Consider the following 14,785-nt stretch of genomic DNA (forward strand, 5'->3'; position numbering starts at 1 on the left):
AAAACTAATATTTTATCCTTAATAATGATAATAAAATAATAATAATAATAATAAATATTATACTATAATATAATATAAAAATAATTCATTTCTATGTTATATTAAGAAAAAATTTAAATTATACTAAATATATTTTTTACTTAAGCTAAAATTATTAAACATAATTTATAATTTTTTTAAAATAAATTATAAGATACAAATAATTTAATATTGGGTTTTAATTTTATTTTAATCTATATATCATCCTTACATTAAAATTTTAAAATATAAATAATCAAATTTTAAAAATGTATTCCTAATACTAGAATTTAAAATCTTTAAATATAATTAAAAGAATTTAAAAATGAATTATATAATTTTAATAGACAAAACAATTACTTTAATAATATGTCTTTTTAATAATTTTAACAGCTTAAAAACATTCTTAACCTTATTACATCTATTTTTTTTAAAAAAAATTGTTTTATAAATATATATCCAAATATATATGTGAATTCTTTTTTTTTTTTTCCATTTCTATTTACTTAGGACCACCTGCAATCAAGATGCTCATAAAAGTATCTACATTCCTTTAATTTACATTTTCTTTCTTCCACATATATCATCTTATTTTTTTTCACCTGAATAAAAAATTATATGCTCCTTCCGTCCCATTGAAAGATTGTCATTTTCCATTTTCGTCCGTCCCAAAACAAAGTTATTATTTTATAATTTAGTAATTGTACTACCTACCTGATATAATAAATACCCTTCCAACTTATACTATATTACACAAATGCCATTACTTTTATATTACACAATACTAAGGGTATTTTCGTCATTTTCACTACAATTTATTATAATACTAGTATTAAAAAATCTACGTGCAAAAAGTAAACGGCAACCTCTTTCCGGGACGGAGGGAGTATATACATTTATATTTATATTAAATTTATTTATATTTATTATTAAAATTTTTAAAAAATATATCAATATATATCATCTGTAGATAATAAAATTTTATGTAATAAATCGACCATGGCAACAATTGTGGTGTTAGAATATTTTTATTGAAAGTACCGAAGTTACCAAAAATATTGAGTGGGTGTGTTTTGGCGGAGATTTTTTTAGATTTTTGCTTGATATTAATTTAGATGGAATGTTGTCTGAGATGATAAAATAAATTTATTTTATAAAAACTGTGCACACCATAATTGGCCTAAGCTCTTGCTTATCTCTTGAATTTTCTTAAATTTTTTTTTTTTAATAATCCTGATTTTGGTTTTTGTTTGAATATTAATTTAAATGTGACTTCGGGTGAGATAAAATAATTTATTTTTATGATAATTGTGCATATCATAATTGGCTTAGAATTTTGCTATCTCTTAAATTTCCTCTTTTTTATTCTCTAATCCAAAGAAAACATCTTGTGTGTTTAGACTATCTCCAATTCAGTGTCATTTATACTACTTACCGCATTGGTTAATTTGGCGTGGGTTAACTCCAAACCATGCCAAATTTGACGCAAAGTTCGGATGGGATGATGACGATGAATGTGACTTTATTTCCATTTGTATCTTACATGATTCGGACAGTTTTGGTGTTTTGGGCAATAATTTTGGCCGACGTTTTGGGCAATAATTCTGGCCGATGATAATAGGGTTCTTGACATTGGCCATAGTCTCATGTTGAAACACAATGTCCTGGACGAATCCATTTCCAAGCGTCACCCATGTCTTGATCCTTAAACCTTTTGTAGTCCTCGTGAATGTGGCTGTTTTACCGGTCACATTTTTTACTCCGGCCTTGTTTTGTATCTAGCCTAACTTCTCATGCAAGTACACATTCCAGAAATAACTTATGAAAAAAGTCGTGCAAATTACACACATTGATGTACGTGTGCAGATATTTATACTTTACAATATGGCTTGGGTCACACTATTTTCTCGAATCACAAGTTGGAGGCATTGCATTTTGGCTTCCGCAAATGACAATGTTGAACTTAACAAATACACTATAAATTATCTTCACAATATCAAGAGAACGTTCTTTTGAAAGATTAATAAATAAAAAATAAAAAAATGATTAAACTCGGATTATAGAAGTCTTTCAAAAAATGAAAAGATCGTTTTCAAAAATAGAATAATGCCGCTTAATTGCAACAAACAAGTGGTATTTTTTAGTAAAAGGCGAAAGAATAGTTCACCATGTGCTTACTTTACAGATTCATACAACCATTTCGATCCGTCAACCCTCAGTACCCACAATCTATCCTTTAAGTCAATAGTTTCTGTTTGTCCTACAACAAATAAAATATAAAAATAATCACAAGTTATAACACTATGATTGGTAGGGGCCGCGCGAACGCAGGCCCCCGCTGCCACAAATTATGACGCAGGCTCGACCACTTTAGGCCGACCTTAGGTGAGTTCCCCTCCGGCTTTGGAGTGCAATGGAGGTTACGACCCTAGGCCATGGAACTTATTGATCGCCCATTGACCCCGTCCAGGTAAGTACGTATCTCCATACTCTTCTTTTGGTTATATACTTTGCTTTCCTATATAGGTTAGGTTTCTCTGTCGATGTGGGATAACAAAATAAATATCTTTTCATGCCCTTGTACTTAAATAAGAAACTTTTTAATATTTTTTAGTTTTTAATACATACGAAATAATTTTAACATATTGTTTAATTTCATTTTTTAAGAACTTTATTTAAATTAACAAATTCTTTCTACTTTTTTTTTTATAAATAAAATTTTAAGATTTAATTAAATACTTATCAAAACAAAGTTGTTAAAATATGTTTATTTATATTTTTGTTGTCTACACAATCGAATAAACTACATCAAAGAAATTGTAAAGACTTTACTGAGAATGCATTGATAAAATTTGATTTCATAATTTTATAATTCACACCTTATCACACCAATTGAATAATGTCTATAGTAAAATTAAAAAAAAAAAAAAATCCATAATAGATAATATATATATATATATACAATTCCAAAAATATAATAGAAAACAAATTACATCTCATCAAAAATAAAACTGGAATAAGAAAAAGAGACAAAGTCTCTTAATATATATATGTTGTACAGTAGAATACTACAATTTTATGAACATCATGTCCTAAAAAGGATCATTCACTTGTATCAAATTATCGGCCATGCAATCCGCAAACATATCATCTTCTGGAAGCTCGTCCAAGCATTGGGTTAGGGCTGGGGTTGCACCTCATCATCATCATCATCAGTATTTACAATATTTGAATTTTGCATGTTAGGATCAGCCACTGTCGTCGTCATCGTCGGTAGTTGGACTGATTGAGGGCACTGATGGCTATTGGCAGCAGCCGCAACAGCATTCTGATCACCCCAAAGATCATTTAATAGCTTCTCGAAAACTTCAGAATCAATTATCGGTGAATCATCATCCAAAAAATCATCCAAAGTAACGGCCTCTCCTTGGTAAGCAGCTAGTGGCAACTGCATCGGACAGGATGGCTGATCCAACGATGCATAATTAATATTCTTCTGCACATTAGAAGAATCAGCAGTCGGGAGTTGGACTTGGAGTTGGGTGCAGTCGTCTTTGGTGTAGGAGGGAGAAGCATCCGACCAAAAATGACACGGTGCCATCTGACAACTACTGTAAGGATGCAATATGCTTTGATTCATTGAATTCTGCTGCAGGGGCATCGTACTAGTAATAGTACTGCAAGGTCCTCCATTTACACCGATTTTCATTACCGAAAGAGTTTGCTCGGCAATCGAAGAAATTGAATAGGCATTCCTATTTTCTTCTTGTTGGAACGCACGCTGAGGCTGAGGCTGAATCTGAAGCATCTCAGAAGACAGTACCCTCTCAAAGTGATTGTGCTTCTTTTTAATAGCTTCTTTTCCGGCCTTTAATTTGAGGCGGTATTTCTGCAAATGGCTCGAGATATGTTGCCTTGTCAACCCTGGTATATTCATGGCCTTCTCTATTAACTTTGGCGTAGCTTCTGAAAACAAAAAATAAATAGAAGAAACGAAAACCTAGTTCGTTAGTTAAATGAGATTTAATAATTAAGATGAACATGAACATGAATATGAATGTAAATGTACCGTCGATTCCTCCCAGCTGTTGTATTGCTTCACAGAACTTGCTGTGGAGCTCGTCATTCCATAACCGTTTCTCCCTCTTGGACGAAGACTCTGCGTACGGTATTTCTTCATTACTACTTAATTCTATGTCATTTCTTTTTCTCTTGGACGACGACGGCGGCGAGGGACCTGCATGGACGAATTCATGTCCATGCTGCTCTTCAGTCACCAATTTGGGCTGTTGCTGCTGCTGATTTTGATTTTGTTTCCCGATCGCATATTGCCACAAGTATCTCGCTTGATTCTCCTCGATTGGCTTCGGGTAGTAAAATGAACAAATACCATCCACCATTTGGATCACCTTGCTTTCTGACCCATTGACGGACATCACTGCATATATACATAAATCAGTTGAATATGCAGTCCGACATATCAAAATTTAATTAGGAGGTGATTGTATTAATTGAAATAAATAATTGAGGAGACGATACTTACTTATTACTCTAAGATTCATCACAGTTGCGGCGTATGCGAGAAAATTGCTAACATTGAGGCCAGGAAGGTCGGCGTCGCATATTATCAAGTCGAAATCTTTTTCTTTCTCCAGCCAATTCAACATCCCTTCCATTGAACTACACATGTTCACTGCACACATTCAACAGTTATTTTCACTATCGAACTGGAAATCGAAAAACTTAAACAAAAAAATATTACTCCCTCCACCGTCCAATTTTGTTCTCATTTTTACAAAGGAAATGAGAACAAAATTGGATGCAGAAGGAATTTAGTAGGATTTACAATGGAATCAGAATTGGACGAGGAAGGGAGGTTGTACACCAACAATGATGTATTCTCACCTGAATAGTCGTATTTGAGAAGATAATTTGACAGAGCATTCAAGGCAGTCAGATCCGTATCTACAATTAGAACTTTCACTCGAAAGGGAATACATAAATCCATACTCATATTTTGTGTTTGAGGTCTTGGTGAAAAACAAATTCAAGTTTGTGTTTGAGGTCTTGGTGAAAAACAAATTCAAGTTATACAAGGAAGAGGGTTATATATATTAATAAGGATGCAATCTAATCGCAATCTTATTGTTATTTTTGGATAATTACGGTAATATTATTTAAGCTCATTACTACTCCGTCCGATCAATTTTTATTATCCTAAAGTATATTTGCACGATTGTTTAAGTGATTGTCTTTTTGTTATAAATTGACAAATTTGTCCTTAATTGTATTGTAAACATTAAAAGTAATAAATGAATGGAGGGTAAAAATGTAAAATTTGTGTTTAAAAAATGAAATATGACAATAATGGTTGGACGTCCCAAATTAAAAAAAAATAGCACATTAATTTGTGGACGGAGAAAGTATTATTTTTCAAAATGGAATCTGCGTTTAATTTCATTCATAGAACGGGGAAGCGGTTTCAATTAAATTAAGGTGCTGTTTGTTTTGGTTATTGATTTTAATTCCCAAAACTTGCATTTAGCCTTAATATCTTAATTGTTAATTTGTTTTTGGATTCCTTATTATTAATTAATTTGAGTTTTATTCTACTATTATTTCAGCTAATTAAATCGTATTTTAAATTCTGGTATAAATTTGCAATAGTCACTGCTAACTAAAGTACTCCTAAACTTGTGGTACAATATTAGGACGGTTGCTTTGACTGCCGGTCTGACTGCAAGATAAGAAAAGAGACATGTGTGTTTATTTTGTAAAATAATTTGAAATTTTTTTTTATAACATTGGGAGAAATTGTGTAGAAAATATAAAACTAATAAATGTTTAATATATTAATAATTATATATTTTTTAGATTTAATTTATTTTCTATCATATTTCGGAAATTATATATATATGTATTTATTTCAATCAATTATGTAGTTTTTTATGTATAATTAATTTTATTTACAATGAATTTTATTTGATTTTACTACTTTATTATTGAATTAAAAATATCAATTGAATTGGTGTGATAAAATGACAATAAAATTATGAATTTGAATTTTATCAAGCATTCTCAATAAAGTGTGCTATATAATACTCCACTTATTTAGTGTAGCTCAAATTTGTCCGACATTGTTCACTTTTTTTTTTTTATGGCATCAATTTTTTTATAAATATTATTTAAAAATTACAATATATATACATTAACCCGCCATATATAATACATACATTGTATTTGATTTACTTAAAAAAATTAATTATTCACAATAAATATATAATTTTTTATACTATTAATATAATTCTTCATGACATCAAAAAAAACATCTATTATAAAACACAAAGCAAACAAACCAAAAAGAAAAATATATTTTTTATAACATTTATAAGAATACTATAACAAAAAAAAAAAAAAAAAAGCACACAAATAAACAAATCCAAAATATAAAAACCTTTATTTTACTTTAATATAAAAACCTTTATTTTACTTTAACAATAAAATGGAGAAATCATAAACCAAAATAAGGTATTGATATTAAATTTTTATTTAAATATTATTTTAATATTTTGTCCGTTCCGTAAGAATGATATTATTTTATATTTTGGTCTGTTTCAAAACAAGACTACAATTTTTTAATTTAGTAATTGTACTAATTATCTAACATAATAAATATAATTACAACTTACAATATATTACACAAATATCATTATTTTTATATTACACCGTACTAGCTGGAGAATTTGTCTTTTTAACTTCAGTTAATATAATATTAATATTCAAAATTTTACGTAGAAAAAACAAATGGTACTCTTGTTGCGGAACGGAGGTAGTATAATATTTTGTATGAAAAAATAATTTATTTTTACCGAAACGTGTAAAGTGAATAATAGTGATTTGTGTTTGGAATTGTAATCAAAATTTTAAATATCATAGATCGATATTTTATTAAAAATTTGTTAATAGAAAATATTTAAACAATAAATAGGTATTATTTTTATAAATCTTTCAAAAAGGTATTATTCTTATATTAAACAATAGATAGGTATTATTTGAATAATGATAATTACTTTTGTTGTAATAATACATAGGTTGTAAGAATTTTTAATTATAATATGCACAATTACTAAAAATAAAATAAATAAATCAATTTCGAAGAAATTAAAATAAAAAAATAGATAAATTTATTTAAAATTTTAAAAAAACTAACATAATTAAAATTATATTTATTTGGCACACGAATTAACCCACTTCCAATCGGTAGTCCGGGTGGTTGGCTCATTCACTTAAAAGTAATTAAAATCCAATTCGCTTTATAAGTAGTACGGAACAGTATTGAAAGTGAAAAAGAGGAAGAATCTGAGCGCAGAATGGATGTGTAGGAAAAATAAATAAATTAAGTATATACTTTATAATAATACTAATAATTTTGTTAGAATTAAAATTTATTATGTATTTATAACAATAAATAATACTAAAATTAATCACAATTTTCATTACTATTTTAATTTTTAAAAAAAATAATAACTGATTTGCTATTGTTTTTTTTACTTATCACGTCACATTTTATCTATTTTTCATAATATTTCTTTTTATTTGTTACCTACATAATTTTTATATTAAAATACATATACTTAATATTAAAAATATCCTTATATTTGTATAATTTATTGCACGGATGTCCTTATATTAGCATTATAAAACATTAATTGAAGTATTTTTTAATTTTTTCTTAATTTGTACAAAAATGAAATCATTAGAATCGGACAGAGATAATATCATTATTCTTTAATCGGTATGTCCAAGTAAAATGACATAACTAGTTCAGACGAAAAAAATATTATTTTGCATTATACAATAATAAAACATATACTATATCTCGATTAATACAAAATAAGAGTTACAATATATTAATACTAAAATACTCTTAACATTTATAATAAATTACAAATATACAATTCATTTATAAATGATAAAAACATAAAAAATTTTAGTAATAAATAAAATATTATTATTTTTTAATATTGTAAAACCTCTTCACAAAATGGCCTTTGAAGTAGTTGGAGGGAGTGTATATTTTCAATTTTCGATGACCAATCAATAATGGTCACGACAAAAGTCTCCTACAATAGTTTGTACAGTTCCTTCATTAGTTTCTGGCAAGCTTCTTCGTCGACTAAATGGTCGGGCACGGGCAGATCAGAAAAAATCTCACTGCTGCAAGGGTGCATGCTTTGATTCATTGAATTCTGCTGCACCTCCATCTGGGTGGTAGTATTCTGTTCGACTAATTGGGTACTGGCAGCGGCAGCAACAGCAACAGCGTTCTCATCATCCAAAGGATCATTTAATAGCTCCTTGATCATTTCTCCGACGTCAGAATCATAGACTCTATTGCCGGCTGTCGCTGAATCATCACTAAATATTTCATCCAAAGTAACAGCTTCTGCTTCGCAAGCGGCTGATGGCAACTGCACCGGACAGGATGGCTGATCCGATGATACATTATCAGCGGTCGGGAGTTGGAGTCGGGGGCAGTCGTCTTTGGTGTAGGACGGAGAAGCATCCGACCAAACATTACAAGGGGCCATCTGACTACTGTAGGGATACAATATCCTTTGATTCATTGAATGCTGCTGCATCGGTATCGTAGTAGTCGTAGTACTGCAAGGTCGTCCATCTAAGCCGATTTTAGTTACCGAAAGAATATTCTCCGAAATTGAATAGACGTTTCTTTTTTCTTCTTGTTGGAACGCAGGCTGAGGCTGAATGATCTCCGAAGACTGTACCCTCTCAAAGTGATTGTGCTTCTTTCTCATCACTTCTTTTCCGGCCTTCAATTTGAGGCGGTATTTTTGCAAATGGCTCGAGATATGTTGCCTTGTCAACCATGGTGTATTCATCGCCTTCTCTATTAACTTTGGCGTAGCTTCTGAATAACAAAAATAAATAAAACAAACCAAAACCTAGTTAGTTAAATAATTGATAAAACCCATCCAATTAAATAAGATTCAATAATTAAGATGAATATGAATATGAATACGAATGTACCATCGATTCCTCCGAGCTGTTGTATCACTTCACAGAACTTGTCGTGGAGCTCATCATTCCATAATACTCTCTCCTTCTTGGGGGAAGCCTCTCCTTGTTCGTAACTACTTAATTCTCTGTCACTTCTTTTTCTCTTGGACGACGACGAGGGACCTGCATGGACGAATTCATGTCCATGCTGCTCTTCAGTCACCAATTTGGGCTGTTGCTGCTGCTGCTGCTGTTTCCCGATCACATATTGCCACAAGTATCTCGCTTCATTCTCCTGGATTGGCTTGGGATAGTAAAATGCAGAATTACCATCCACCATTTGGATCACCTTGCTTTCCGAACCATTGTCGGACATCACTGCATATATATACATAAATCAGTTGCCATACATCAAAACTTAACTAGGAGGTGATTATATTAATTAATTGAGGAGACAGACGATACTTACTTATTACTCTAACATTCATCACAATTGCGACGTAGGCGAGAAATTTGCTAACGTCGAGACCAGGAAGGTCGGCATCGCATATTATCAAGTCGAAATCTTTTTCATTCTTCAGCCGTTGCAACATCCCTTGCATTGAACTACACGGGCACACTGGAGACATCCAACAATTATATCCACAGTCAGAAATCGAAATCCAAAAAACAGAAACAAAAAAATATTACTCCCTGCGCCATCCAATTCTATTTCTATTTCCTTTGAGATCCTATATTCTATATGGAATCTATAAAAGAAATGAAAATAGAAATGGATGATAGAGAAAGAAATAAAATACATCAAGAATAATGCATTGTCACCTAAATAGTTATACTTGAGAAGATAACTGGTCAGAACATCCAAAGCAGTAGGATCCATGTCTACAACTAGGACTTTCACTGGGAAAGGAATAGAAAAATCCATACTCATATTTTGTGTTTCAAGTCTCTGTAAAGAACAACTTCAGATTAGGCTTTTCCAAATTCTCCAATTTGTATTAACGTGCGACTTCAAATGTAAAAGAGTTGTCATTCTATACCTATATATAGACACTAATTATTATTATTATTTTAATCTTAAATAATTTAATATAGTAAATATTTGGAAAAAAAAACGGTAAAAATAAGTTTGTTTTGAAATAGAATATATTGAATTATGAATATTTAATAACAAAAGAAAATCTAAACCCTATTGGATAAAATAAAAAAACGTAAACCCAAATTGGAATTTAGTAACTAACTAACTAACTTCTTTCATTACTTCTTATTCGAAAATAAATAAATTTATTTAAATAAATAAATAAATAAACATACATAACCCAACAATATTATTACATATTTTACCAATACACTTTTCGTTCTAATTGAAATTATTATTTTTTTATCATTTTTGTTGGTTTTATTTAAAAATATTTATTTTTTAATAAGGATAAAAATATTAAAATTATCTGTTAATATTTTGGTCCTATCCGACGCCATGACCCGTGCCCAATTTGTAATCCAAACCATTTAACTCGGATCCAACTCGTTTAAATTAGATTTTTGCTTTCAGATATATAGAGTATCGTTGAATTATAAATATTTTTAATTACCATAAGAAGAAGAACCTAAACCCTAATATTGATTTATTAACTAACTTACTAATTATAAATATCGTTGAATGTGGCTGTTTTAACAGTCATATTTCTGACTCCGGCCTTGTTTTGTGTCAACCCTAAGCTTCTCATGCAAGTACACATTCTAGAAACAACTTACGAATAAACTTGTGCAAATTCAGCACATTGATGTACATGTACATGTGCAAAAATTTCACTACAAGAAAATATTATTTTTGTAATGAGATTTTTTTGTTATTAAATTCACTTTTTCCGTTACTAATGATATTAGAGACGGAATTAATGATGGAATTACGTTAGCTACGTGATCTTTAGTGACAGAATTCCGTTACAAATATACTATTTTTTGTAGTGTTTATACCACTATTTTTTTTATCCACAAGATGGAGGCATTGCATTTTGGCTTCCGTAAATGACAATGTTGAACTTAACAAATACACTATAAATTATCTTCACAATATCAAGAGAACGTTCTTTTGAAAGATTAATAAAATAAAAAATAAAAAAAAATGATTAAACTCGGATTATAGAAGTCTTTCAAAAAATGAAAAGATCGTTTTCAAAAATAGAATAATGCCGCTTAATTGCAACAAACAAGTGGTATTCTTTAGTAAAAGGCGAAAAAATAGTTCACTATGTGCTTACTTTACAGCTTCATACAACCATTTCGATCCCTCAACCCTCAGTACCCACAATCTATCCTTTAAGCCAATAGTTTATGTTTGTCCTACAACAAAAAAAAATATAAAAATAATCACAAGTTATAACACTATGATTGGTAGGAGCCGCGCGAACGCAGGCCCCGCTGCCACAAATTATAACGCAGGCTCGACCACTTTAGGCCGACCTTAGGGGAGTTCCCCTCCGGCTTTGGAGTGCAATGGAGGTTACGACCCTAGGCCATTGACCTTATTGATCGCCATTGACCCCGTCCAGGTAAGTACGTATCTCCATACTTTCTTTTGGTTATATACTTTGCTTTCCTATATAGGTTAGGTTTCTCTGTCGATGTGGGATAACAAAATAAATATCTTGTACCTGAATAAAAAACTTTTTAATATTTTTTAGTTTTTAATACATACAAATTAATTTTAACATATTGTTTATTTTCATTTTTTAAGAACTTTATTTAAATTAACAAATTCTTTCTTCTTTTTTTTTTTTATAAATAAAATTTTAAGATTTAATTAAATACTTATCAAAACAAAGTTGTTAAAATATGTTTATTTATATTTTTGTTGTCTACACAATCAAATAAACTACATCAAAGAAATTGTAAAGACTTTACTGAGAATGCATTGATAAAATTTGATTTCATGATTTTATAATTCACACCTTATCACACCAATTGAATAATGTCTATAGTAAAATAAAAAAAAATAAAAAAAAAAACCCATAATAGATAAAATATATATATATATATACAATTCCAAAAATATAATAGAAAACAAATTACATCTCATCAAAAATAAAACTGGAATAAGAAAACAAGACAAAGTCTCTTAATATATATGTTGTACAGTAGAATACTACAATTTTGTGAACATCATGTCCTAAAAAGGATCATTCACTTATATCAAATTATCGGCCATGCAATCCGCAAACATATCATCTTCTGGAAGCTCCGTCCGTCCAAGCATTGGGTTAGGGCTGGGGTTGCACCTCATCATCATCGTCAGTATTTACAATATTTGAAGTTTGCATGTTAGGATCAGCCACTGTCGTCGTCATCGTCGGTAGTTGGACTGATTGAGGGCACTGATGGCTATTGGCAGCAGCCGCAACAGCATTCTGATCACCCCAAAGATCATTTAATAGCTTCTCGAAAACTTCAGAATCAATTATCGGTGAATCATCATCCAAAAAATCATCCAAAGTAACGGCCTCTCCTTGGTAAGCAGCTAGCGGCAACTGCATCGGACAGGATGGCTGATCCAACGATGCATAATTAATATTCTTCTGCACATTAGAAGAATCAGCAGTCGGGAGTTGGACTTGGAGTTGGGTGCAGTCGTCTTTGGTGTAGGACGGAGAAGCATCCGACCAAACATGACAAGGTGCCATCGGACAACTACTGTAAGGATGCAATATGCTTTGATTCATTGAATTCTGTTGCAGGGGCATCGTACTAGTAATAGTACTGCAAGGTCCTCCATTTACACCGATTTTCATTACCGAAAGAGTTTGCTCGCCAATCGAAGAAATTGAATAGGCATTCCTATTTTCTTCTTGTTGGAACGCACGCTGAGGCTGAGGCTCAATCTGAATCATCTCCGAAGACAGTACCCTCTCAAAGTGATTGTGCTTCTTTTTAATAGCTTCTTTTCCGGCCTTTAATTTGAGGCGGTATTTCTGCAAATGGCTCGAGATATGTTGCCTTGTCAACCCTGGTATATTCATGGCCTTCTCTATTAACTTTGGCGTAGCTTCTGAAAACAAAAAATAAATAGAAGAAATGAAAACCTAGTTCGTTAGTTAAATGAGATTTAATAATTAAGATGAACATGAACATGAATATGAATGTAAATGTACCGTCGATTCCTCCCAGCTGTTGTATTGCTTCACAGAACTTGCTGTGGAGCTCGTCATTCCATAACCGTTTCTCCCTCTTGGACGAAGACTCTGCGTACGGTATTTCTTCATTACTACTTAATTCTATGTCATTTCTTTTTCTCTTGGACGACGACGGTGGCGAGGGACCTGCATGGACGAATTCATGTCCATGCTGCTCTTCAGTCACCAATTTGGGCTGTTGCTGCTGCTGATTTTGTTTCCCGATCGCATATTGCCACAAGTATCTCGCTTGATTCTCCTCGATTGGCTTCGGGTAGTAAAATGAACAAATACCATCCACCATTTGGATCACCTTGCTTTCTGACCCATTGACGGACATCACTGCATATATATACATAAATCAGTTGCATATGCAGTCCGACATATCAAAATTTAATTAGGAGGTGATTGTATTAATTGAAATAAATAATTGAGGAGACGATACTTACTTATTACTCTAATATTCATCACAGTTGCGAGGTATGCGAGAAAATTGCTAACATTGAGGCCAGGAAAGTCGGCGTCGCATATTATCAAGTCGAAATCTTTTTCTTTCTCCAGCCAATTTAACATCCCTTCCATTGAACTACACATATTCACTGCACACATTCAACAGTTATTTTCACTGTCGAACTGGAAATCGAAAAACTTAAACAAAAAAATATTACTCCCTCCACCGTCCAATTTTGTTCTCATTTCCTTTGTAAATCCCACATCGAGATGTGGGATTTACAAAGGAAATGAGAACAAAATTGGATGCAGAAGGAATTTAGTAGGATTTACAATGGAAACAAAATTGGACGAGGAAGGGAGGTTGTACACCAACAATGATGTATTCTCACCTGAATAGTCGTATTTGAGAAGATAATTTGACAGAGCATTCAAGGCAGTCAGATCCGTATCTACAATTAGAACTTTCACTCGAAAGGGAATACAGAAATCCATACCCATATTTTGTGTTTGAGGTCTTGGTGAAAAATAAATTCAAGTTTGTGTTTGAGGTCTTGGTGAAAAACAAATTCAAGTTATACAAGGAAGATGGTTATATATATTAATGAGGATGCAATCTTATCGCAATCTTATTGTTATTTTTTGATAATTACGGTAGTATTTTTTAAGCTCATTACTACTCCCTCATCCTAAAATATATTTGCACGGTTGTTTAGGTAATTGTCTTTTTTGACAAATTTTTCCTTAATTGTATTGTAAACATTAAAAGTAATGAAGGGTAAAAATGTAAAATTTGTGTTTAAAAAATGAAAGTAAAAATGTAAAATTTGTGTTTAAAAAATGAAATATATGACAATAGTCGTTGGAAGTCTAATATAAAAAAAAATAGGACATTAGTTTGTGGATGGAGAAAGGATTATTTTTCAAAATGGAATCTCCTTTTAATTTCATTCATAGAAGGGGAAGCGGTTTCAATTAAATTAAGGTGCTGTTTGTTTTGGTTATTGATTTTAATTCCCAAAACTTGCATTTAGCCTTAATATCTTAATTGTTAATATGTTTTTGGATTCCTTATTATTAATTAATTTGAGTTTTATTCTACTATTATTTCAGCTAATTAAATTGTA

At 31.0% G+C, this 14,785-nt stretch overlaps 1 protein-coding gene and 4 non-coding genes across 5 annotated transcripts; all 5 read right to left on the reverse strand.

Moving 5' to 3' along the window:
- Nucleotides 1-2,091: 2,091 nt before the first annotated feature.
- LOC127242781 (U5 spliceosomal RNA) lies at nucleotides 2,092-2,205 on the reverse strand. The gene has a single exon (XR_007836884.1). It is a non-coding gene; the product is annotated as a U5 spliceosomal RNA (small nuclear RNA).
- A 123-nt stretch (nucleotides 2,206-2,328) lies between these two features.
- Nucleotides 2,329-2,496, reverse strand: LOC127242778 (U1 spliceosomal RNA). The gene has a single exon (XR_007836881.1). It is a non-coding gene; the product is annotated as a U1 spliceosomal RNA (small nuclear RNA).
- A 700-nt stretch (nucleotides 2,497-3,196) lies between these two features.
- Nucleotides 3,197-5,026, reverse strand: LOC127242587 (two-component response regulator ARR14-like). The gene is made up of 4 exons (XM_051262168.1): nucleotides 4,924-5,026; nucleotides 4,562-4,711; nucleotides 4,088-4,456; nucleotides 3,197-3,984 (listed from the first exon to the last, which is right to left on the reverse strand). Exons 1-4 carry the CDS (start codon nucleotides 5,024-5,026, stop codon nucleotides 3,197-3,199), a joined length of 1,410 nt encoding a protein of 469 aa, XP_051118125.1.
- A 6,169-nt stretch (nucleotides 5,027-11,195) lies between these two features.
- On the reverse strand, nucleotides 11,196-11,310 carry LOC127242780 (U5 spliceosomal RNA). The gene has a single exon (XR_007836883.1). It is a non-coding gene; the product is annotated as a U5 spliceosomal RNA (small nuclear RNA).
- Nucleotides 11,311-11,433: 123 nt separating this feature from the next.
- On the reverse strand, nucleotides 11,434-11,599 carry LOC127242786 (U1 spliceosomal RNA). Its single transcript, XR_007836889.1, has one exon. It is a non-coding gene; the product is annotated as a U1 spliceosomal RNA (small nuclear RNA).
- Nucleotides 11,600-14,785: the final 3,186 nt, after the last annotated feature.

The sequence above is a fragment of the Andrographis paniculata genome, unplaced genomic scaffold, assembly GCF_009805555.1.
Source record: "Andrographis paniculata isolate CXL003 unplaced genomic scaffold, ASM980555v1 Contig87END, whole genome shotgun sequence".
Lineage (NCBI taxonomy): Eukaryota > Viridiplantae > Streptophyta > Magnoliopsida > Lamiales > Acanthaceae > Andrographis > Andrographis paniculata.